This window comes from Hyperoodon ampullatus (genome assembly GCF_949752795.1).
Source record: "Hyperoodon ampullatus genome assembly, chromosome: 2".
In the NCBI taxonomy this organism is placed as follows: domain Eukaryota; kingdom Metazoa; phylum Chordata; class Mammalia; order Artiodactyla; family Ziphiidae; genus Hyperoodon; species Hyperoodon ampullatus.
In genome coordinates, this window is record NC_136915.1 from 162,768,369 (window position 1) to 162,796,127 (window position 27,759).

Sequence of the window (27,759 nt, forward strand, 5' to 3'; positions counted from 1 at the left end):
AAAATGACTTATTACCTCTAGGGAATTCAGTGGATTTCTCATCTGAAATCACAGAGGCCAGAAGGAAGTGGGACAAAATGTTTCAAGTGTTGAAAGAAAAGAACTGTCAACTGCAAATTCTATACCTGGTGAAAGTATCCTTCAGAAACGAAACAGAAATAAAGACATTCTCAGATGAAAGAAAATTGAAAATCACTAGCAGACCTACCCTTAAAGAATAGCAAAAGAGGGTTCTTCAAACAGAAAGGAAATTATAAAATAAGGAATTTTAGAGCATCGGGAAGGAAGAAAAAGAATAATGGCAAGTGCAGAAATATGAAGACGTATAATATTCTACCCTCCTCATGAGTTTTATAAATATTTATTAATTGAAGCAAAAATTACAATACCATCTGATACTCAAGAAAATGTTATTTTAAAGTGGAGGGGCTTAAATGGAAGTAAGATTTCCACACTTCACTCACTCAAAGTGGTAAAATGTTGATACCAATAAACTGTGATGTCGCATATGAATATTGTAAGACTTCTAGAGCAACCACTAAGAAAACTATACAAAGAGATACACTCAAAAACACCATGAACAAACCAAGAAACAACCTGTGGGTGAAATAAGGCAGTTCTCTATCCTGGTGCTCAAATAGTGCTCCATGAGTGACTGACCAGGTGAACGGAGGAGACAGCTAAAGGTAAACACCATAGCAAGAGAATATAAAATCTTCATATGGAAAGAAGTTTCCAGACTAAGCAGTCCAACTGTAGCCTCTGCATGTACCTCTCTACATATGTATGTATGTGACAGGGGTGGGGGGTGTAATTCATCTGTACTATTATCTGCATTTATCAGTTAACCAGATGAAGAGTAAAGTTGTTCAAGATACTGCAGTGATAAGTTAAGAGGCTGCTTGCCACCCTTGGCTCATTGCTCAGTACAACCTTGGTCATCCTTCTCTGACAGAGGAAGAAAAGGTATTAGTAAAGGTTACTGAATCTCACCCATGATCAATGCTAGACTTATTCTAGTTAAATTAATGTAAAGATAGAAGGATAGAGATATCAGATTGGTGGAAGATTCAGGTCTAACTCTCAGGATCTCCCATTTCTCAATTCCAAATCCACAGCCACATTTTTAAGAGGAAAGAGCTTCCTTCTGGAAATACAATATTTATCTCCACATATAAAGTGTTTTTACCCATACAAAATGTGAACTTACTACTTTCTCCACAATGTACTTATCAAATAACACATGTGATAGGGTTTGAAAACTGCAAAGAACCCCCAAAATATACAGTACTTTTGTTGCAATACAGCTTGGAGATCTTTTGATGTCTGTACATAGAGAGCACTTTATTCTTTAATACAGTTACTCAGCATTCTGCATTTTATACCAAGGACAGACAAGATTTATATCAATAATACTCCTTTAGGATATGTAAGTTCTAAATACATAGCACTCCAGAAGGAAGCATGATTATCAACACCTAGATATTCAGGTGTATTCATAAATTCATTCTATTTTAAAATTTTATTTATAAATTGTAAACTATTCTTTCTTCAGAATTTTTCCTTGTGCTTGGTGTCCTGTACTTTAATTTTAAAACAATGTTGTTAAATTAGAACAATGAAAGAGATCTTTCAATGATCTCTTTAGTATCCTATTTTAGTATCTTATTTTAGTATCTTATTTTAAGGGCACAACACCTCCATCCAGCTCAAGGACCAGTAGTAATACAAGAAGCCTTATTTTTTAAAACCCTTGGTTTAGGATGCTGTCAAGAGGATGGAGGTAAATAAAACTTAAATACTAGAATGTCAGTGCCTCGTCTCCACATATTAGAATCATCACACAATCTTAAAGCATGTTTCTTACTCTGAGATTCTGGAAAGTAATACTGTGAAATGGATGAGTTCTACTAGGTAGAATTTTGAGCAGTCCCTTGGGTAGAATAATGTCTAAATACTTTGAAAAAAAATGTTCATTATAAGTTGCTTAAAATACCATCACTAGTACTTAGGAATATTAATCATGTTTTTCTTGAAGACAGCATAAAGAATGGAATCACAAAGTACCCATGACAGCTATCATTATTTTACCTATACTATCAGTAAGTTGTCGTATATTATTCTGCCAACTGTATAAAATCTTCACTAGTTACAATGTATTTACAGTATATAAAGCACTGTACTAAACATATACCAAGCATGGTCTCTGTCTCTCTTCAAAAAAAAAAAAAAAAAAAGCTTGGATCTGAGAATAAACCCACAAATGCTGACAACAACTCATATGTTCTTACCACCAGATACCACTTTTCTCCAGAACAACAAACCACACACATAGCATTCAAAATATACTTTATTTTCACCACGGTTATGGTTTTTTACTGTGCTAAATTATAATTGAATTGGTATCCCTTAAGCTTCAAATTACTTTGACATTTCGGTGACAATGTCTAAAAACATGGATACAAGACAGGATTTCTGTTTTGTAAAGGCAAACGAATAATCATCATTGAACCCAGAAATAAACTAAGAGAAAAAGAAACTAAGGATATCTCAATGAGAAAATTCACAAGAAATGACAGGAAAAATGCCTGTGGTTTACTGACTAAAGCTCAGTAACTATGAACCTGTATACTCATATAGATGAGGTTTCATAATCATAGATTCAGAGTCATTACTCATTTTACTCTTCTCTTTGCTTCCTCACAAAGATATACCAACCCTGAGCATGAGAAATTACATGAAAACTGCCCCAGGCAGATAAAAACATGACAATCATCCTGGCAATGAAGACAAATCACCATGTTCATTACAGTCAAGCTACCAAAAGAAAACTCTAGATCACACTAAACTAAAAACATACTTATGTTTATGTTTTCATTACACATGTAGGAAATTGCCAATTACTGAAAGTAATTGTAGGATATGCCATGTAGGAAATTGCCAATTACTGAAAGTATTCAATTAAGACTAGAATCTTATAAATACCTTATACAAATATTTATTGAGTAAATATACAGATATAACATACAAATAAAATGGCAAAATTGTTACACGTTTAGATAAAAGATGGGAAACTAAATGTAACTTAAAGTCTCAAAACACTAATTCATTATCTTGGACGCAGGATGTGTCCTTCACAAAATAGAAGGGTAAATACCCAAGAGAAATGAAAACATGCCCATGTAGAAACTTGTTCGTGAATGTTCAAAGCAGCATAATTCATAATATCAAAAAAGTAAAAACAATTCAATGTCCATCAACTGATGAATACATAAATAAAATGTGATGTATCCATATAAGAGAATATTACTTGGCCATAAAAAGAAGTGCTGATAGATGCTACAATAAGGACGAACCTTGAAAACGTTATGCTAAGTAAAAGAGGCTATACACAAAAGGCTATATATTGAATGATTCCATTTATATGAAATCTAAAGGCAAATTTATAGTCACAAAGCACATTAGTGGTTACCTATGGCGGGGGAGAAGGGGGTGCATTGGGAAGTGATTGCTAATAGGTACAGGGTTTCTTTTTGATGTTATAAAATTGATTGCCGTGTGACTGCAAAACACCATGAATATACTAAAAACAACTAAATTGTACCAAAGGGCAAATATTGTGTGATTCCACTTACATGAAATACCTAGAGTAGTCAAATTCATCAAGACAGAAAGGAGGATGGTGTTACCAGGGGCTGGGGAGAGAGAGAAGAATAGGGAGGTATTTGTTTAATGGATACAGAGTTTCAGTTTAGAAAGATGAAATACTGTGAGATGAATGGTGGTGATGGTTGCACAACAATGTGAATGTACTTAATTCTACTGAACTCCACACTTAAAACTGTTAAAAAATAAAATGTTTAAAATGGTAAAATGGTCAACTTTATGGTATGTATATGTTACCACAATTCAAAAAAACCCAATTGCGTTGTAACTTTAAATGAGTAATTTGTATGGTATGTGAACTATATCTCAATAAGCTGTTAAATAAATAAGTTGAGTGGGTATAAAAGTAAGAATGTTAAACTTGCCACCACAACAGGTTAACTCCAAGTCTATAATTGTAAAAGTTGAGTGGCTCTGCTAATAGACTCTGGTTAGCCTGGAGTAAGATGGCCGGATGTGCCAAGGTCAGGGTGCTAGTCTTGACACACTCATTACCCTCACACTACATCCTCCACTGAGTGACTTCATACTCTCCTGTGACTTCAACGTCCTTGTATATCTTCATATGGGACCTGGTCTCTACTTTTGAGCTCCTGTCCCTTTATTCCTCAGTGCTCATTGGACAACTATTCCCAGGTTTTTGGAAAACTCTCAAACATCACATCACAAAATGGAGGGTAAGAACAGGAGCTTGGAGTCAGAAAGACCTGGATCCACCACTTAGCTGCACAGTCTAAGGGAAGTAACTAAACCTTTCTGGGCCTCTACTTCCTTACTTTTAAAATGAGAATAATTACCTCACAGGATTATTCAGAGGATTAAACCAGATAAATGCATATAAAGTACCTGTAGGTTGAAAAACCAAGCATATAGAAAATACTGAACACATGTTCACTGCCTTCCCCTACGAACTTGTTCTGCTTTATTCTCAAACTTGGTTAAAGGGGTCACCATTTTCTAAATCTACAAAATTTGTTACTATTGATTCCTATTTGTCTTCTGCATTATTCTTCAAATTCTGTCAGTCTACCTCAGAAAAGTCTTTTTAAGTCTCTACCCTCAGTCATAATCAACACTTTAATTTAGGCTTTTATCATGTCTCATTCTGGCACAATTTAATTGTATCTCTCCATCATTAGTCCACCCTCCATGCTAACATAAAATTATCTTCCTGCTTATCTCCTACTTTAAAATCTCTGTTCAAACTTTAGCTTGGTACTCAGCATAGAATGCTTCAAACACTGACCCTCCACTTTCCTTTCCAGTCACATCTACTCATCTTCACATACTCTACACTTTTTACCTTGTGAACTTCTCACCATTCCCTAAATGTACTCCTGGCCTTCACACTGTTCCCTCTGTCTAGAATACCCCTAACTCCTGTACTTAACTTGGGAGACTTTTATTAATCCAAATCTATTTCAAATGACATCTTCTCAGGGACTATTATTTATCTGTTTACATATCTGCCTCTTCACTATGTTGTAAATTAGTATGGAGTATGGATAATGGGCTATATTCCTTTCTGTATCATCCTCAGCGGCTGGTGATGAAGAAAAAATGAAGGGAGTCAATAAAAAAAGGAAGATCTGGATCCAGTTACATTAAGGTATCAGAGTCCAATATAAAAAGTCACAGGTTGGGCTTCCCTGGTGGCGCAGTGGTTGGGAATCAGCCTGCCAATGCAAGGGACGCGGGTTCGTGCCCCAGGTCCGGGAAGATCCCACATGCCGCGGAACGGTGGGGCCCGTGAGCCATGGCCGCTGAGCCTGCGCGTCCAGAGCCTGTGCTCCGCAATGGGAGAGGCCACAACAGTGAGAGGCCCGCGTACCGCAAAAAAAAAAAAAAAAGTCACAGGTTAATTTTGCTCCAAGGTAAATGCCAGAGATCCTAGTGTTTGGTGCAAGTCACAACATAAAGTTCCAACCAGTGAAATAAACTATTAATCACAATATTTAAAACCAAATCCTTTCTGATTTTTTTTCTTTTTGCTTTACTTTGCTTGTTAAGACTTTACTGGAAAACTATGAGCAACTGAAAACTAAGGAATTACTCATCTTTATAGGCTTAAGGAGCAAAAAAATGACCCCGCTGCAACTATATAAAAAAAAGTTATTACTTGGATGACTAGGCAAGTTTTAGAATGGTTATTGAGAATTCTACTAGCTTTCAGCTTATGTCCAAAATTAGAATCTCTGATTTTGGAAACTGAGATTAACAACAAATTCTAACGCTGAAAGACAGGTCCAGATTACATACCTATGAAGTGATAAATTCTATTCAAGGTTAGAGGTAGCTCAGCACTCAAGATTATTGGGCATAGACTAGAAAAACTGCTATATGGTTGATGTCACCATTAACTACCATTTGGACCTAAAATCTCAGTAAAGAATATCTTCTGCTTATCTAAGGGTTTGATAATCAATGGCTCTCTAACTTACATTTCTACAAAATGAGCATGAAAAAAGATACTGGCAGCCAGAAGAAGGTGGGATAACACCTGAATATATATATATATTTTTTTTTGGAAAACACACTAGGATATGTTAGATAAATAAATAAATAGCTAGGAAATTTTATTCTTCAGGATGCTGGCTCTCTATAAATTTATCGATTTACTTACTGACTTGATGAATTTAAGTTAAACTATTTTGTTTTAGATAAGAAAATCAAACGAGTTATTTGTTAAGGAAAGTCTTTGCATATAAAGCACATATTTTTTTCATTTTATTATTCAGATTGCTCAGAAATTACATAACCACATGGAAAGAGTGAAATCTGATCATTTAAGCATGAGACAAAAAAGACAAGAAAATTCTACTTTCAAGAATAGATTCGTTGAAAATAAGAAAGAATGTATGTATATGTTTAACTGAATCACTTTGCTGTATAGCAGTAATTAACACAACATTGTAAATCAATAAAATAAATAAATAAAAATTTAAAAAAAGAATAGACTTATTGAAGCTTTTGATACAAATTCACTGAGGGAAATAAACTAAAATATTTAAGCAAGTTCTTTTTATTGATTATACCTAATAATTAGCTGCATTTATATTAATTGGATTTACTTAAATATGAGGCAAAAATAAATACAAATTTTATTAATGTTGGAGGTTATTTTACTTAGCACATATTAATATACTGAAAATTCACGTGAAAATAATTTAAAAACAGAAAGCACCATAGTGAAACAAGAGGTAGAAAAACAATTATCAATAATAGGGAATGCAAAATATTAAATCACCTTTTTAAAAATATCACTGAATAATTAAGGCACCATGAATGAATTCACTAGAGATAATTTCCAAAGTATTATATATCATTCTAATATTCAGAAAAGGATTACACTTTATTCAACGGGCTAAAAACTAATACATAGTTTTGACCACAAAATCACTCAAAATAAGATTAAAAAAATTACTGTGCAATCTCAAAGACAGAAACATAGTTACAGATGACTTACCAAAAAAAAAATTGCTAGCTTACCTCAGCAAAAAATACCTCAAACCAATTATCCACCATACATAGCTTATCCTAGACTTTCAATGTCAGTAAAATAATAGAAAAAGAATGATAAAAAAGTAGATCTCGGGCTTCCCTGGTGGCACAGTGGTTGAGAGTCCGCCTGCCGATGCAGGGGACACGGGTTCGTGCCCCGGTCCAGGAAGATCCCACATGCTGCGGAGCGGCTAGGCCCGTGAGCCATGGCCGCTGAGCCTGCGCGTCCGGAGCCTGTGCTCCGCAACGGGAGAGGCCACAACAGTGAGAGACCCACGTACCGCCAAAAAAAAAAAAACAAAAAGTAGATCTCAGTAGATGACAGTAAGGCATTTAATAACAACTCAGTATTCAACTTTAATTGATACTATAGAATATCAAAGTTCTTCATGTGAGAAAAAGCATATTTATTTCTAGAGTCAAAATCATATTTTCTGCAATAATGCTAGTTATTAACTCTAAATATTTAAATAATAATAGGAGTTAACAGTGGTTATTGTTAGACATTTAACACTGTGGCTCCTGAAACACCACCATCACCCCAACCACCATCCCTCTCTGATCTGTAACATTTCTGGAGTATAAATAGTCCCACCATGTCTAATTTTAAGCTATCATTGCCATGTCACTATCGGAATTGGGAACAGATGTACAAAACTGGCTTCTGCTTGCTGCCTCCAACAAACCACTGAGTATTAACTTATTGAGCTCTTACTATCTGACGAGCACATGCTATGAACTTTACACATCCCCTTTCATTTAACCCTCACAACAACATACAAAGCAGATATTACTTCATCTTACAAATAAGGAAACTGAGGCTTAGGGAGATAAAGTAATTTGCCTAAGGTCACATTACTGAGTGGTAGAGGCAGAATTTAAGAATATCTTTAATCACTTTAATTATCATTCTTCATTCATGACCTATTGTTATTAAGGAGTCATGCATAGCCTGATTTGTAAATTAATCAACTCATCCATTTATCTCCTTATTTGTACTGCAACATATATTGGTAAAACCATAATTCAACCCCTAATGAAAACAATACCAGTGACTTACATCAACCTATGCATTCCTTCCCTTCATGTCTGCTTAGCTCTCCCCAGCAAAGGTAAATCCTAAAGTTGGTGTTAATTATTCTCTTTAAAGCCAGGTTTACATCCCAAATATCTCTAAAGAAAACCTCAGATTCTTGACAAATGCATTATGTTGTTTTTTAATAATCTTTCAATATAGATATTATCCTTATTTTAGATATGAGGAAGGTAAGGCTCAAAAAAGTCAAACAAATTCACGAAGAATTACTTAGCAAATAGATGACATAAAAAGAGTTTGAAAACAGGTCTTTTTGTCTCCAAAGACCCATCTTTTCTCTAAAATATTCTGCTTCAAAAATAAGGTGATTTTAAATATCAGATAATTAATCAGTAATAAACTAGAGCTCACCATAAAGATCAATGTACCTCCTTACCATCTTTAAAATTAACTGTAATATATGCAATAAAAACAGAGCCCAATCATAAGTATAATAATATTTGAAGGTTATTTTTTTTCTCTTATTAAAAAAAATATGCAAAATTCCAATGGAAAAAATTAAAGAAGTCAAGAACAAATGGAAGTGTATACACACACACACACACACACACACACGGTGCTCTTGCTTGGGAAGACTACATACTATAAAAAATTGCAATAGTTCTTCTATTAATTAAACAGTTAGCAAATAGGAAGCTAAAGTAAAGTATTCCCAGAATTTAAGAACATATTTAGAAAATAACACTTAGACAAAACTGATTTATAAATATATAACTAAGATTGGAACATTTTTATTTGTTAAGTCGACTGAAAAAAGATTCCAAGGTGTATCTTCATGAACATACAGCATTATTATTATTTTAAACCATTAATTGAGCTCTTACTATAAGTTAGGTAACGTGCTTGACACATACTATCTGATTTAATCCTTATAACAACTTCATGACATTTGTAATACTAGCTCTATTTTATCGTAAAGAAAATAGAGAATCAGATACGTTATGCATAAATTTTAAACAGAAAATTTTTTTTTACTTTTATAATTGGAGAAAAGGCTATTTCATTTTGCAGGGGAAAAAAAAACACCTTATTGCTTCTAGAAATAGAAAAATCTGTGAAATAAGAGAAATTCCAGGGAACATTTAAAAACAGACATAGACATTCAGAATATTTTAAACATAAACACTACCAAAAAAGAAAATTACAAGCCAGTATCTTTGATGAATATAGATGCAAAAATTCTCAACAAAATATTAGCACACCAAATCCAGTAACACATAAAAAAGACCATATACCACGATCAAGTTGGATTCACCCCAGGGTCACAAGGATGGTTCAACATACACAAATCAATCAGTGTGGTACACCACATCAACAAAAGAAAAGACAAAAACCACACGATCTCAATAGATGCAGAAAAAGAATCTGATAAAATTCAACATCGATTCATGATTAAAAACTCTTACAAAAGTAAGTACAGAAGAAACATCTCAACATACTAAAAGCTATTTATGACAAACCCACAGCCAACATAATACTCAACAGTGAAAAGCTGAAAGCCTTCCTGGTAAAATCTGGAATAAGGATGCCTACTCTCACCACTTCTATTCAACACAGTACTGGAAGTCCTAGCCATAGCAATCAGATAAGAAAAAAGAAATACAAGGCATCCAAACTGGAAGGAAAGAGGTAAAATTGTCATTATATGCAGATGACATGATACTATATATAGAAAACCCTAAAGTCTCCACACAAAAACTACTACAACTGATAAATGAATTCAGCAAGGTAGCAGGATACAAGATTAACACATAGAAATCTGCTGCATTTCTTTACACTAACAATGAAACATCAGAAAGGGAAAGTAAAAAAAGAATCCCTTTTAAAGTCACATCAAAAAAATAAAATATTTAGGAATAAACCTTACCAAGGAGTGAAAGACTTATGTGCTGAGAACTACAAAACATTGCTAAAGGAAACTGAAGATGATTCAGAGAAATGGAAAGATATCCCATGCTCTTGGATTAGAAGAATTAATTTTCTTAAAATTAATATTGTTAAAAGGGCCATACAACCCAAAGCAATCTACAGACTTAATGTGATCCCTATCAAATTATCCATGACATTTTTCACAGAACTAGAACCAAAAAAAAAATCCTAAAATTTATATGGGAGAATAAAAGACCCAGAATTACCAGAGCAATCCTGAGAAAAATGAACAAAACTGGAGGCATAACCCTCTCAGATTTCAGACAATACTACAGTAATCAAAACAGTGTGGTACTGGCACAAAAACAGACATATGAATTAAAGGAACAGAACAGAGAGCCTAGAAATAAACCCAGACACCTATGGGCAATTAATCTTTGACAAAAGAGGCGAGGATATATAACGGAGGAAAGACAGTCTATTCAGCAAGTGGTGTAATGTAAATCTAAATGTAAATCAATGAAGTTAAAACAATCCCTCACACCATACACAAAAATAAACTCAAAATGGCTTAAAGACTTAAATATAAGACATGACACCATAAAACTCCTACTAGAGAACATAGGCAAAACATTTTCTGACATAAATCGTACCAGTGTTTTCCTAGGTCAGTCTCCCAAGGCAATAGAAATAAAAGCAAAAATAAACAAATGGGATATAATCAAACTTATAAGCTTTTGCACAGCAAAGGAAATCATAAACAAAATGAAAAGACAACCTATGGACTGGGAGAAAATATTTGCAAACGATGCAACCAACAAGGACTTAATTTCCAAACTATACAAACAGCTCATACAACTCAATAACAAAAAACCAAGCAACCCAATCAAAAAATGGGTAGAAGACCTAAATAGACATTGCTCCAAAGAAGATACACAGATGGCCAATAGGTAAATGAAAAGATGCTCAACATCATTAATTATTAGAGAAATGCAAATCAAAACTACAATGAGGTATCACCTCACACCGCTCAGAATGGCCATCATTAAAAAGTCTACAAATAACAAATGTGGGAGAGGGTGTGGAGAAAAGGGAACCCTGCTACACTGCTGGTGGGAATGTAAATTGGTTCAGTCACTATGGAAAACAGTATTGAGTTTCCTTAAAAAACTAAAAATAGAGTTACCATATGACCTTGCAATCCCACTCCTGGGCATATATCCAGAAAAGACGAAAACTCTATTTCAAAAAGATACATGCACCCCAGTGTTCACAGCAGCACTATTTACAATAGCCAAGACACGGAAGCAACCTAAATGTCCATCGACAGATAAATGGATAAAGAAGATGTGGTACATGTATACCATGGAATAGTACTCATCCTTAAAAAAGAATGAAACAATGCCATTTGCAGCAACAAGCATAGACCTAGAGATTATCAAACTAAGTGACATAAGTCAGAAAGAGAAAAACAAATACCAGAGAATAACACTTATATGTGGAATCTTAGATAAGATACAAATGAACTTATTTACAACACAGAAACAGACTCACAGACATAGAAAACAAAGTCATGGTTACCAAAGGGGAAAGGGGGTGGAGGAGGGATAAACTAGGAGTTTGGGGTTAGCAGATACAAACTAATATATTTAAAATAGATAGACAACAAGGACCTACTGTATAGCACAGGGAACTATATTCAATATCCTGTAATAAACCATGATAGAAAAGAACATGAAAAAGCTTATATATATATAGTTACATATATATATATATATATATAAAACTATATATATATGTGAATCACTTTGTTTTACACCAGAAACACATTGTAAATCAACTATACTTCAATTTAGGGACTTTCCTGGTGGCACAGTGGTTAAGAATCCACCTGCCAGGGCTTCCCTGGTGGCGCCGTGGTTGAGAGTCCGCCTGCCGATGCAGGGGATGCAGGTTCGTGCCCTGGTCCGGGAAGATTCCACAGGCCGCGGAGCGGCTGGGCCCGTGGGCCATGGCCGTTGAGCCTGCGCGCCCGGAGCCTGTGCTCCGCAATGGGAGAGGCCACAACAGTGAGAGGCCCGCGTATCGCAAAAAAAAAAAAAAAAAAAAAAAAAAAAGGAGAATCCACCTGCCAATTCAGGGGACATGGGTTTGATCTCTGGTCTGGGAAGATCCCACATGCTGTGGAGCAACTAAGCCTGTGCACCACAACTACTGAGCCTGCACTCTAGAGCCCACAAGCCACAACTACTAAAGCCCGCATGCTCTAGGGCCCACGTGCCACAACTACTGAAGCCTGTGTGCCTAGAGCCTGTGCTCCACAACAAGAGAAGCCACCGCAATGAGAAGCCCGTGCACCGCAATGAAGAGTAGTCCCCACTCACCGCAACTAGAGAAAGCCTACACACAGCAACAAAGACCCAACGCAGCAAAAAAAACACCAAAAAACTATACTTCAGTTTTTAAAAATTTTTAATAAAAAAAGAATATTTTAAACACATACTGAAATCATGTAGAAGGAAATAATTTGTTACAAAGGTTTTAAGTTACAAATAATTTGCTTAGCTCTATACCTCACTTCATACAACTAAATCAATCCCGGATAGAATATAATTAAGCATTTCCAAAACAAATTTTTAAAATAATGAACTATAAGGATATATTTGTACTAACTGTTAAGATAAAGTTTCTAAATAGTCAAGAAATGAAGAAGGATCACAAACATGCTTTAAGGTTTGAATAAGTCTTTTAAACTGCACAAATTTTGTTTGAAAACAAAAATATCTCGGATAAATGTAAACGATTTTAAAACCTACAATGTAGAGTAACTGAAAATAAATGAAAGATTGCTACATATACTCAGATTCCACTTGATAGTCAAAAGAAACAAGAGGGTCTACGTGAAAAATACTCAAATATTATATTACAAATATAAACTATTTTATGGAAAAATATACCACTTCACTAATAAAATAAAAAATACAACAGTAATATTATATACCTATTAAACTAATAATCATAAAAATTTTATTAACTAAGTACCTAATAAGAGCTAGATATCTTGTTTCATTTACTATTTATAATAACCCTACAAGATGTTATCACCATCCCACACTTTACTGATGAGAAAATGGAGGCTCAGAAAGGTTATGTGAAACTTTCTCAGTCATATAACTAGACAACCGCATGGGTAAAAACCTGAACCTATTAGTCCAACTCCAAAGATCTTTTCTTTTTCTTCACCCTATGCTATGAGTAAAACACAAATCACAGAACTATAATAAAGCAATGCCTAAGCCCAGATTTGGTAAAGTCATGGGGGGAAATTGTACTCATAAATTGTTATGGGCATTATTAATGTGTTATATCTTTTTAGTGGAAAATCTTATAATATATAATGAGCTGTGAAATAGTCATATTCTGCAGCATAATCATTCCTAGTATACCCCCAAAGAAATAAGCCAAATTGGGGAAATGGGGGTGGGGCACGTATCCATAAGGAGAAACTGTAATGGAAAAAAACTATAAACTGAAGTGCCCAACAGAGCCTACTTCAACATTTCAATATAATATTAGATTAGCAGAGATTAGATTAGCAGAGTATCCTACATCCTCAACATTTTTATTATTGGTCAATAGACGGGAATGTATATGAAATAGTCTTAAATGAAAAAAAGGAATACAACTTACACTGTTTATAACTATTTTAAAAATATACATATACAGTGAGAAAAATAAGACAAATTTAAAGTGACATAGCCTATTTTTCTCTAAAGCTACTTAACTTCATAACAAATTATTTTAAGTTTGAGCATATATATGACTATGTCATATAACATTTTAAAATTTACGCTAGTATATTGCATTAATGACCTCATAATTGATGAGACCTTTGTTCCCTGATGTTATGGACTGAACTGTGTGACCCTAAAGTTCGTATGTTGAAGCCCTAGGCCCCAGTGTGACTGTGGGCCTTTAAGGAAGTCATTAAGGTTAAATGAGGTCATAAGGGTGGGGCCCTAATCTAATAGGACTGGTGTCCCTTTAAGAAGAGAGAGAGACACTAGAGTTGCCTGTGCACAGAGTAAAGGCCAAGTGAGAATACAAGAAGACAGCCCTGTCTACAAGCTGAGGAAGCCTCAGGAGAAAGCAGCCCAACCACACCTTGATCTTAGACTCCTAGCCTCCAAAACTGTGAGAAAATACATTTGTTTTCTTAAGCCACCTAGTCGGTGGTATTTTGTTATAGAAACTCTAGCAGACTAATACACCCAGAATACATTTATTTAAAAACAGAAGAATTATACTGATATGTTGGATAATTTTAAATACAATAAAGTTAAATGTAAATAGCATAAATTATTAAAGTTCATTGCCTAAGTTTTAAAAAATATATTTATTAACTTCAAATAGACATCATAAATAATATAACAATAGACATCATAAATAACGTAAGTGACAAAACGTTGGACTGACAACTGCAAGACAGCTTAAAAGCAATAGATGAGTGACAAACTGCTAGCTGGGTAGGGGTTATGCATACTGAAATGCAATGATTCTTAGGAGAAATGGCAGGAAAGGAACATATTTCTCTGTATTTTGCAAAGAGGTCTCTTTTAATTCATTACGATATAAAGCAAATAGAGAAGATCTGAGGTATTATATAAGTTCTTATAATAACTAGACCTTACCACTATTTATTATATGTACATCTTATGAACCGAGTACTCTATTTTTTTTCTAATTTAGGTACTGACTCCCTAGAATAAGTGAGGAAGTCACTAGTTACTTAATTAAATAATGTGCTGTGTTCCCAGTACCAAGAGCAGTGTCTGTTGATTTAATGTATAAGGTCCTTTTGAATTAATTTTTTATTAATAAGTTGATTAAATTTGAATGAGACTATTAAAAGAAAATTATCTTGAAGAAAAAAAGTAAAGCTTTCTAATTCCCAAGTTAGGAGGTCTTTAAAAATGTAACATGGGGAGAGAGGATATTGTTATTACTATGACATTATGGATAAAGACAACATATTAACTGTAACCAGAAAGGAGAACTACATAAGGTATATTTAATTTCTTTTCCTACTTTTTTTTTTAAGCTTTCAGTCCTATCTATACCTACTGACAGAGGAAGAAAAATAATTTAGGAATAAAATTGCTTCCCAGTAATTTCTCCTTTTAAGTGTTATACACATGGGATATATATAGTTTACATCCCATGTATATTTATATTTTATAGTTTCTTCTGAGTTTCACACAGCTAATAAGTGACAGTTATGTAGACCATATGATATTTTGTTGATCTGATATGTCATAATCTGTTTAGTTAATCCTCTTTTATTGGGTGTTTCAATTTATTTCCACTATTGCAAGCATGGTGACACCATTAGACATGGGCCCAAAGCAGTTGGAATTACTTCTAGCTATAAGAAGCACAAGTTTTATTTTTTATATTGTAGCAGGTGAAGGAATATATACTGTACAGCTGGAGGGTTAAACGTAGTACAGTAGTGAAACCTCTGAGCTTTTACCTCTTCAACTGGTTAATAATCCTGAGTATGGTATATTTCATTGCTTTAAGCATGAGATTAACTGTATTCAGCTATGACACAAGGAATTGTTACTTGTATATGCTCAGAACATACACATGCTCAGAACAAATTCAGATTCACAGAATTTAAGACTAGCACATTACAATTTATTTACGTTTGGTAATTATAACAAATTCAATGATCAGGTATCCTCTTTCTCTTTCCTATTTTTTTAAAACTATATCCCTATAAGTTCACTTTCTTAATAGAAACAATATCAAATATATACTGAACACTGTAAATCAACTATACTTCAAAAAAATGGAAAAAAAACATTTTGACTGAAAACAATGAAAACATAACATTAAAATATATATATATATATATATATATATATATATATATATATACTGAACTGCTATGTGCCAAACACTATTTTAAATGTTTTAAATACATACTATATTATTTAATGCCCCTCATATGCTGCAATTCCTATCAAACAAGAAAAGTAACAAACGCTAGTGGGTTTCAATTTTTAAAATATATTGATTTTCTTAAAGACATCTATATTTTAATAATCTCACACCTTGCCGTAATACTATAATAGCAACTCTGATAAGAACACGTTCTACTCACACAGCATTTGTGAATAAATGCTACATAAACTATAATTTACACAGTATTTCCAAATTTCATTTATCACTTTGTAAGAAAGAAATTACTACCCCATAAAAGTGTAAAGAGAAATTCAGAGATTAAATTTCAAAAATGAGAATTGGCATAGATGGAAGTAGAATTCAGGATTCGTGGGTCAATGTATTTTTCCCCTGTGGGGAATGAGAAATGAAGAAAGGTTCACAACTGCAGAAAGTTAGAAAACCACTTACGTAGACTCTAGGCTGGGTAGAAGCTACCGCCCAAAGAGAAAAGGAAATCTCTACACAAGAACTAGCTCCAGTCTTTGTATTAAACAGTATATTTCTGCCTTAAGAGCTTGACTCTCCACTAGTGAAGCACTTAGGAGATATCATAGTTACTGCTAAATAAAAACTGCTGATCTGACTGGTAGGAACACTATGTACTGTTCTTTACTTCCTGGACCTGAAATCCCTTATAATAGCACCTTAAACTCTGTTTAAGCCTCCATTTGCATAATTATTATATGATTAGAATGTATGATATTATGAAGTAATAAATATAGAATATTTTATATCACTTTAAGTTGACCATAAATGTGTAAGAAGCAGAGACACATTCTCAGAGCACCTCACACATAAGTGGGCTACCAATAGGTTTGCATAGTTGCTAAAAACTGAAAGTTAACTACAAAAGTACAAAAATATTTGTAAATACAAATACCAAACCCCCCCCCCAAAACCTATAGACTTCTTTTATCAAATGTATACACGTTAACCACTGAGAGGCACTGATTCTAAGAATTTCTTTTAAACTCTTTATTTTCTTTGATGCTCCTTTACTTAGATCATCCTATGATCACCTGGCAAGGAAACAGACATACTAGTATCCAAGGAAATGCAACAACCTAGCCTTTCAAAAATTTTAGCAGAATGTTAATAGAGGCACATCAAGAAAGACTTTATTCTTTTGGTAATTATCTATAAGCCAAGGGTAAGGAGAAAACATATTTACTTAATAGTATAATTAAAACTCATCGGGCAAAGGGAAATCTAAGGGAGGACAAGGTTTAGGAGAAATACTGAATTTCTAGCACAAATATATTTAGAAAATTACTCAATTTTTCACTGATATTATTTTTAAAGAAATTAAATTGTACTCCTATAAGAAAATTATTCAACAATTCCCACAGTTTTAGGAAGAGTTTAAACTTCTGCTGATGTGGTCAATCTCATAACAAAGATAAGATAAAGTTTTCTAAAGTTAAGAGCATATCCAAAAGTTTCAGTGTTAAGGTTCTCAAAAACAAAGAACAAACAAACATAGGTCCTAACTCATAATTGGAATTCTTCATCAGATAAGGTCAATCATTTCCAAGGCAATCAGATAAAAATCTAAGTTCTTTTTGTAGTCTATCATCAATATAAAACTTTTTAAAATTTAAACAAGTCCTAAATGAGTTTTTTTAAATGTTGACGACTCTGTTACCTGATACGTATCAAACACGAATTTCTATTTTGTCATCTAAAGAAATAGTCAAGATTTGCATCTTCTGCTTCCACATTCAAATTGTATATTACTATGACATGAGCAAGCCCCACTTATTAAAAGCTATCAATACACTTCAGCTCTAAATACTTCTCTCTAATAACATTTGTCAATTTTTATGAAGAGATAATAGTAGAAATTCTACCTTTTAATTCTCAACTTTGTCAGGAGAAGATGATTTGATAATTTCTCCCTCTAAATTGCATTCAATGTACAAAAGTAGATCAACGGGATTAAAAAGGGTAAAAGACAAAACAAAACAGTTTTACACAGGCCCCAAAATAGAGTTCCAGAGTATAATGTAATAAAAAAATTTCTTCTAAATCCATTTTTTACTATTAATTACTATCATTCATTGAGTCTCGAAAGCAGTGTTTATTACTTTCTAAAAACTGTACTAATTAAGTAAATTAGTTTATAATGAGCAAATAGAATGGTTTAATTTATTATAAAACACAAATATTAAAATTCCAACAGTCATTAAATCTGAGCCCTCCCTCTTTCCCCTTATTCATCACAATATACCTTCTCTTACTGGCTCATTGGTTGATTCTCCTTTTAGACTCAGCATCCTGGAGAAGCCATTAGAAAGAGTAGAGAAAATGCCACGGATGAAATATCCCTGCTGCTCAGACTCCATTGACCCCACTGAAGTCGGCCACCGTCTAACAAATCTGATACTGCAGCGGTGTTCTGGCTCTGAAAGAGATCTGCTGAATGGAACCCGAAGTGACCGAGTGTTGACCAGGTTCTGCTTCTCCATTGATGTTCCAAGGACCTCATTAGCAGAGGAGGAAACATTATCCCCAACCATCTTTGGCAGGACCTCTTGTTGTGGTTCATCCAAGCCTCCTTTATTATTTTGCAATTGCTCGCTTTTGCCCCCTTTCCACCTAAAGCTGGGATGTGTTTGCCACCGATAAGCACCCAGTGGCTTTCCTAGATTGGAAACAGCCTGTTCATTTTTCTTCCTCTTGCTTTTCATTGGACCACACCATGGATAACTCTTTACGCTTGTTCCTATCTCTGAATGTGCATAATCAGGTTCTGACAAAGATCTTCGATAGCTCGGAGGACACGGTGATGTTTGTCTCCTAAAGATGCTCATCTTCCATGACTCCATTTTTTAACAACTTCTTGAAACTTTAAATTTCCACTGCTCTGCAGTCTTTGCAGTTGAACCACACTTGTCCGTGCAGTCCAAAACATTCAACTGCTTAAGCAGCTTTCTTTGTGCGGCTTTGAACCACAGCAGATGTTGCTGCTTAAGAGCTGGTGTCATGTTATTACCCCATTTTCCCAGATCTCCGAAATTTCAGCAAGCACCCAAAAACCTCCTGTCTGAAGCAAATTATCTTCATAATACAGCAAAAGAAGATCATCTCACTTCCTGCAGTAGGTTATATTTCTGCACTGAGTTTTCAGGAAATGGTGTTTTTAAAAAATGAGAAGTGAAATGAAAGCGCTAAAAAACCCATAAACACCTTTATGGACCAATAGCAATTAAGTGTTCACTATGTGAATGACACTGGGTTAAAAACAGATTGTGAAAGTACTCAAGCTGACATCCACACTTTCCGGAAGAAGAAAAAAATCTGCCTAAAAGCCTGCTCTCTAAGTGACAGCTCTTCAGAATAGTTTTTAAAGTTTGCATTTCAAGAAAATCCTTGCTATTTACACCACAACTTCTCTCAAAGTTAATACTGTTTTTCAACTAATAGGTAAAGTCATATACTGTTTTGTGCAAGTAGGCACTGCAAAGATGAGGAAAAATGGACAAAAGAATGCCAAAATATAAAGCTATTTTTAATGTAAACATACTAGGGAGAATTTTAAAAGCACAAATGGATTTTAAAAAAAGGGGGATAGAGGATATCTGCTATGAACTATAGCAAAGGAAAAGGAAAGTCTTGAGGCAACATCTTGTGGAAACTGGAACACAGGAAAGTACATACTTAAATGATTTCTAGAAGGAAAAAGTTTGCTTTGAAAATCTAATTGGGATAAGTTGTCTGGAAAAATATTCCCTATCTATCTAACCAAAGAAATTCCTTTATTCCTCTTTGTGCTATTTACAACTTAAAAAAAAAAAAAAGAGCTGACTACCTAAAATTTTGTTAAAGCAAGTACCTTATATTGAACCAAGATCATGAGTGCCAAGTTTTTGGCTGGTTAATTTTTTTTTCAACTGTCTGCTCATAAACTCCTGAAAATAGGGGTTTCGAATGGAAAGCCTGACAGACTTTAGACCACCAACAGAAGAGATATAACACGGCAATCAAATCACTTTGCAAGTTGTATAAAAAAATGATGATTTCATGTGGCAAACTAAAAAACCATCCATTTATTTGTAGAATATGTACAATGAAAAACAGTTCTTACACTAAGTCTCTTTCTTGTTACTGCCAAATAGTAAAGTTGGTAACATACCTATTCTTTGAAACATATTAAAATATTCTAGTTATTTCCATTATCATAAAGCAATAATCTCATCTTCATTTGTTTATATAGTCTGTAAATTTACACATTTCTATATTAAGGAAAGTTTGAAGAACTTGGCTTTCCCAAAAGCATAATATATCAAACTAGAGCGTATTACAATCGTAAAATTTTCCCTTGTTTTAAAAAAATACTTAGAAATGTCAATCTGCATAAAGAGAAAAACAATAAACATTAAGTTCTAATCTCTATTTATGGCACATCACACAATCCACAAAAACTAATCTGTGACGGAAAATAAACCTAAAAGTAAAATATAAAATGATAAGGCTTGTAAAAGAAGTCACAAGAGAATATTTTTGTGAACTGAAGGTAAGCAAAGATTTCTTAGAATACAAAATGTAATAATGATAGGAAAACATTAATAAATATGAATTCATAAAAATCAAAACCTTAGTATGTCTAATAAGACATATTAAGATATCAACAAGCAACCTACAAAATGGGAGAAAATATACATAATACAAACATCTCACAATTTGTACCACAAGATATAAAGAACTCCTACAACTTATTAATAAAATGAAAACCCAATTTTTAAAAATAGGCAGAGAGAGCTGAACAAATCCTTCATAAAGAAAGCTATATGAATGGTCAATAAGCATATGGAAAAAGTACTCAACCTCATTAGGATTTAGAGAAATGCAAATTAAAGCCATAATGAGATATCACTCACATTCACCAAAATGGTTAACACTTAAAGGGCTAATAACACCAGACGTTGGTGAGGATATGGAGCAACCAGAAATCTCATAATTAGTAATAAAATTAGTATGAAATGATACAATTGTTATGGAACAAACTTGACAAAATTTTTTTACAAAGATAAACACACATCTACCCAATGCACATCAGTTCCACTCACAGGCACTTACTCAAGAAAAATGAAAATACACAAACTTGTACTTCAATCTTCACAGCAGCTTTATTTATGATACCCATAAACTGAAAACCACCCAAATATCCATCACAGTAGAATGGATAAACAAATTGTGATGTTTTCATACAACGGTATACAACTAAGCTATAAAAAGAATAAACTACTAATAAGAAAACAATGTGAATGAATACCACAGATATTATGCCAACAAAAGAAACTAGACACAAAAGAGCACATACCGTATGATTCCATTTCTACAGAGTTCTAAGACAGGCTAAACTAATCTACAATGGGGGAAAAAATCAGGAAAGCAGTTGTCAGGGGTGGAGGGCATTACTAACAAGAAAAGGACACCAGGACGCTTTCTGGGGTGATGGAAACTTTCTAAGTCTCGATGTACATGTGAGTATGGGTGTGTTTATTTGTCAAATTCATCCAACTGTTCCCTTAAGATTTATGCATTTTTCCATAATTAAATGTTACCTTAAAAAACTATAAATACTGTACTCTAGTTAGTAAGTTTATTTATCCAGTGTAATGGGTTAGCAATTCTGAAAGCACTTTCTGTGTATTTTAGGCTTGAGGAAACGAGTAAATACATGGAAGAGGATGAATGAATGGATGAATGAATACATACATACAGACAGACAGACAGACAAACCAATACTGGAACAAACCAATATTATGCAACTCCTGATATGATGAACTGTGAAAGAACAGCTTGTGATTTATTCCTGCCAAAAAAAAAATTGCATAACCTAAATTTAATCACAAGTAGCATCAGATAACCTCGCATTAAAGAAGATCTACAAAATAACTGTATCCTTTGCCTCAAAAATGTCAAGGTCAAGAAAATCAGAGAAAGGCAATAGAACTGTTGTAAATCAAAGGAGACTAAGTAGAAACAATTAAAAATAATGCATAATTTTGGATTTGATCCTAAAGTCGGGGGGGGGAAGCTATAAAGAACATTATTGGGACAATTGACAAAATTTTAATATGGATTATGGATTAGATAATAGAATCATACCAACATTAAGCTTCCTGATTTTGATGAAAGAAAATGTTCTAATTCTTAGGAAATTCACACTGAAGTATTTAGGGATCTACAGGCATGATGTTTCCAATTTACTCTCAAATTACTCAAGGAAAAAACTATGCATGTAAAGGTAGATAAAATATGACCAAAGAAATGGGGCAAACTGTACACAATTATTGAATCTAGGTAAAGGGTATATGGGAGTTTCTTGCATGCTTGCAAATTTTCTATAGGTTTGAAATTTCATCAAAATAAGACATTACACAAGCAAAATTTTTTTAAATTTCAAACTACTTCCTTTGTGTCTGTAAGATATTTTTATTATTAATAATGTAATGGTCCCTATTTCAGAGTATCTTTTGAGTAATACATATAACAAAGTATCTAGTTTCACAGCTTTCACGAAAGGGAACTTAATCAAGATCACCCTATTAAAATACCTCAGTGAAAAATTAAATTAAAACTATAATTTTGAGAAAAGTTGCACCATAGGAGTAGAACTTGAGCCCCATAATCAACACTGTAAAATTCAGAGACTCAATGTTAAATGAGAAAATACTTTTACACACTAAATAGGTAAGGTAAAAATAATTGCCATAGTTTCTAAGAAACTATATCCAAGTAAAGCATCGTGTTGTAGCAAATACTGAAATTCTTCTAACCATAAACTTCCCTATTTAAGGAATATGGAAATGGAAAATATTAAACAGCACAGAAAAACATTCAAGCGAAATCAGAAAGCAAAAGAACTACAGATTGAAGAAGTGACCGTCTCTAAGTAGGAATAATCAAAGAAATGAAGAGATTCGCCTCTCTCACAGTTGGCTAAAGGTGGATTTGGCAAATGCTTCAAATTATCTTCTATCATTATGAAAGCCTAATATCATATATGTTAGTTATTTCTCCAAGCTTTATCTTTCATCTGAATATAAGACAACTTGACACTCTTGGTTTTCTGAATTTTATCAAATATATATAATGAATTTATAATTTTTAAGAAAATATTCACAGGTTTTATAATTTTTAAAATTAGAAACAATGACACTAGTGCCACTGAACTACCACATTCATTATGACTCCTAATATAAAAATTGGCTGCTGATTGAAGTGTCATAACAAGAACATTACTGCCACCTCAAGTATCAACTAATTATTATTAATATTCTTAATAGTAATTTGTAATATTTAAAGCACAGCTTAAAGAACCACTCTGTTGCTAAGTCAAAAGAAACATCTGAATTCTCTAAATAAACATACAAGGGCTTCCCTGGTGACGCAGTGGTTGAGAGTACGCCTGCTGATGCAGGGGACACGGGTTCGTGCCCCGGTCCGGGAAGATCCCACATGCCACGGAGTGGCTGGGCCCGTGAGCCATGGCCGCTGAGCCTGCGCGTCCGGAGCCTGTGCTCCGCAACAGCAGAGGCCACAGCAGTGAGAGGCCTGCGTACTGCAAAAAACAAAAACAAAAAACATACAAGTACTTATATTCACATAGAACCATATTTTAAATTGTTATTGAGTACCTGCCATGTATCAGGCACTGTATTAAGACTAGAGGGGCTTCCCTCGTGGCGCAGTGGTTGAGAATTCGCCTGCCAATGCAGGGGACACGGGTTCGATCCCTGGTCAGGGAAGATCCCACATGTCGCAGAGCAACTAAGCCTGTGCGCCACAACTACTGAGTCTGCTCTCTAGAGCCCGCGAGCCGCAACTCCTGAAGCCCAGGCATCTAGAGCCTGTGTTCCGCAACAAGAGAAGCCACCACACTGAGAAGCCAGTGCACCGCAACGAAGAGTAGTCCCCATTCGCCACAACTAGAGAAAGCGCGTGTGCAGCAATGAAAACCCAATGCAGCCATAAATAAATAAATAAATAAATAAATGAAATTTATTTAAAAAAAAAAAGACTAGAGGAACAAAAAAGAATAGAACACTGTCCGTACTCTCTTGGAACTGCCAGTTGACTAGGAAAGACTGACATTAGGAAGGGGGGTCTACAGAATGTTAGGGAAGTGATTTGTAAGGGAATTTTGAACCATGTCTAAGGCATAAGGGATGGAACCAATTTCTTTTGAGATTCTCTTAATCTTGAGATTCTATTGTTATACTCAATTCTGCTATAATGTGACATGCATTTCTAAAAATCATCACACTATACAAAATTGCATAATAAAACTTCAAGACTTATGAGGCAGTGGGGTTGGGAAGCAACGTTCAGAAACAATGACACATAAAAAAAGATAAGAAGCTAATAAAAACTGTAGACCATTTTACACAGGTTAAATAGTTAAGAAACACCTAAATGCTAAAATAAATATAGCACGCTACTTTGAAAAAACCCTGAAGTTTGCAGTGGGCATCAGAAGGGTTGTAGCTTTTGTGTTTTTGTGAAGTGATGGAAGGAGGGTTATCTGAAATCTGAAGGACAGCTATAACACTTAAGTGGATGGATGTGGCTCATAACAAGTATGGGGAACTGAGGCAGCCGGTAGTTGGTCGAGATGTATGCCTTTCAGTATTTGCTACAACACGATGCTTTACTTGGATATAGTTTTCTGTATTCAGCTAACGTTTCTCAAATAAATGGCACATAAGCAAACACAAAATTCATGTAATGCTCAAATTGTTCCCTACTATCAATCATATGGTACAAATCCTCATTTTCAAAACAAGCGTGATATAAAATAAAATTAAATTTAAATAATTTTTTAAAACACCTGAAACGTAATAAAAATAATAATAAAATAAAATAATTTTATCTTTAAAACACCAAAAACAAAAACAAAACCAAGCATGATAGTAGAACTGACTACATTTTCTCTTTTCCATATAACTGGTATGGTAAAAAACCAGGTAAAAATCAACAGGAGACCCTACCATTGGAAGGCACAATAAAAGCAGAGGGGAAATAGCTCTTATCCTTAGTAAATTCCACTCTTTAGTTCAAAATTTTCATTTTTTTTCTTTTCTTCCTCCTATCTATATCAGAACAATAAGAACCAAAGGATCAAACTCACGATGTGGGCACAGAGGACCAGCATAAAAAGGTAATGCGGGCTTCCCTGGTGGCGCAGTGGTTGAGAGTCCGCCTGCCGATGCAGGGGACACGGGTTCATGCCCCGGTCCGGGAAGATCCCACGTACCGTGGAGCGGCTGGGCCCGTGAGCCATGGCCGCTGAGCCTGCGCGTCCGGAGCCTGTGCTCCGCAACGGGAGAAGCCACAATAGTGAGAGGCCGGCGTACCGAAAAAAAAAAAAAAAGATAATGCAGCAGATCTGCTTCTAAACTGGTGCTTCTCACATTGTAACATGTAGATGAATCACCACAAGATTGAATTAAAATGTAGATTTTGCTTTAAGTACATGTGGGAGAGGGCCTGAGATTCTACATTTCTACCCAGCTCCTAGGTGATACCTATGATGATTCATGGGCCAAATTGTGAATAAAAATTACAGACAGATTTTTAAATAAAAGGACTAATGGAATTCTCAAGGCTCCCATAAGATTCAGTCAAGTTCACCAAAATAAAAAAATTGTATTGGGATTGAGGGTAAAGTGAGAACATTTGCCTGAAATATTCTGTGAGAGCATATACATCACATTGAGACTTAGCTCACGGTAGTGTACTGAGAATCAAATATACAGTAATCCAAACCTGTTCCTTGGAGACAGCAAAGACTATCTACAACACATAAATAAAGCACAATTAAAAACTGAATAGGGCTTTGCTCGTGGCGCAGTGGTTGAGAGTCCGCCTGCCGATGCAGGGGACGCGGGTTCGTGCCCTGGTCCGGGAGGATCCCACATGCCACGGTGCAGCTAGGCCCGTGAGCCATGACCGCTGAGCCTGCGTGTCCGGAGCCTGTGCTCCACAATGGGAGAGGCCACAACAGTGAGAGGCCCACGTACCGCAAAAAAAAAAAACAACTGAACAATCTTCTGCACTTTATGAACTGCAGCATTTTTTTTTTAATGGAAGGAAGCAAGGGAGGAAGATGCGAATGACCATCTATAGGAGAGTGACAAATAAATCACAGTACAGAACTATGTAAAAACAAACACATATATTAGGGTGAGCTACAAAGACACACATTTTTAAAGAGTGATGCCTGTGAGGAGTACAACTGAGAAATCACCTTAGATCCTTAAAGTTTTATTTTTTAACTGTTAAGTATATACTATAGTCATAATAGTAAGAAAAAACTTAAACAGAAATTTATGTGGTAAGAGGTCTAAGAGATAAGGTAGAAAAGCACTATATACTATAAAAAAGTAGATCATGATCCCACTTTTATTGAAGATTATCATTAATACATCAGTATGTACATGGTGGAATATGCACAGAGAGAAAAATCTGTTGCTATTTCTTTAAAATATTTTCTTTTTTAACAATAATAAAATCTGTTGTTATTTTTGTTACTACAGATTTTTATTTTTATATTATTAATTTCTGTAATATATGAAATTTTACAATGAGTGGGTATTTTTATTCCTTTTGAATGCAGAAAATTTAAATTATTATTATTGTTATTTTTTTGGCCACACCACACAGCATGTGGGATCTTATTTCCCTGAACAGGGATCGAACCTGCGCCCCCTGCATTGAAAGCGTGGAGTCTTAACACTGGACCACCAGGGTCCCTAAATAAATATATTTTTAAATCTACCCAGAGTGAAAATGGAAGCCTTAATGTTAACCCACAGAATCAGAATTAGAGAACAGAGAACTAAACAAGTCATCACAGATTAACTTAACCAACTCTTTCATATAATCAAACAAGACCAGAGAAAAGAACTTGTCCATGACTACTCAGTTAACAGCAAAAAACAAAACAAACAAACAAAAGGAAGAACACAGATGTATCCTAATTCCCAGTTCAGGATTCCAAAACCTCTTTAAATTAGCATTTTCCAAATTATGATCCACAGAACGTAGCTGAGAAATTTAGGCTTACAGAGCATAATTGTGACATTAAGGCCAGACATTATAGTATTATTTCGTTTAAATGCTAAAATTCTTTCTTTTTTTTTTTTTTTTTAATTTATTTATTTATTATTTATTTATTTGTGGCTGCGTTGGGTCTTCGTTGCTCCATGAGGGCTTTCTCTAGTTGTGGCGAGCGGGGGATACTCTTCTTTGCAGTGTGTGGGCTTCTCATTGTGGTGGCCTCTCCCGTTGTGGCCCACGGGCTCTAGGTGCACAGGCTTAAGTAGTTGTGGCTCACGGGCTTAGTTTCTCCGCGGCATGTGGGATCCTCCCGGCCCAGGGCCCGAACCCATGTCCCCTGCATTGGCAGGCGGACCCTCAACCACTGTGCCACCAGGGAAGTCCCAAATTCTTTCTTTTTTAAAGGCTAAAATAGGATATTAGTTTCTCATTAAAATGGCTTTTAAAAATTTATTTCAACTAAGGGAAGCAAGCGAAGATGAAAAGGCAAAACTTGAGCTTTCTCAGTTTACAAATACTAGTCTGCCACCACTTCCTTTCTTAAG

The 27,759-nt window shown here is 34.6% G+C and overlaps 1 protein-coding gene across 3 annotated transcripts in view; it reads right to left on the minus strand.

Annotated features, from left to right (window-relative positions):
- The window catches only part of RASAL2 (RAS protein activator like 2), a gene marked incomplete at its 5' end in the record, with an annotated part of 369,286 nt that overhangs the window by 220,465 nt on the left and 121,062 nt on the right, over positions 1-27,759 (minus strand). Inside the window, one exon of one of the 3 annotated variants that reach the window (XM_079696330.1) lies at positions 18,375-18,957. The exons of the other annotated variants lie outside the window; for them this stretch is intronic. Within the exon in view, the coding sequence (XP_079552456.1) occupies positions 18,375-18,957 (583 nt within the window). Of the gene's footprint in view, positions 1-18,374; positions 18,958-27,759 lie in introns of those variants that run through there. 3 annotated transcript variants of the gene reach the window in all.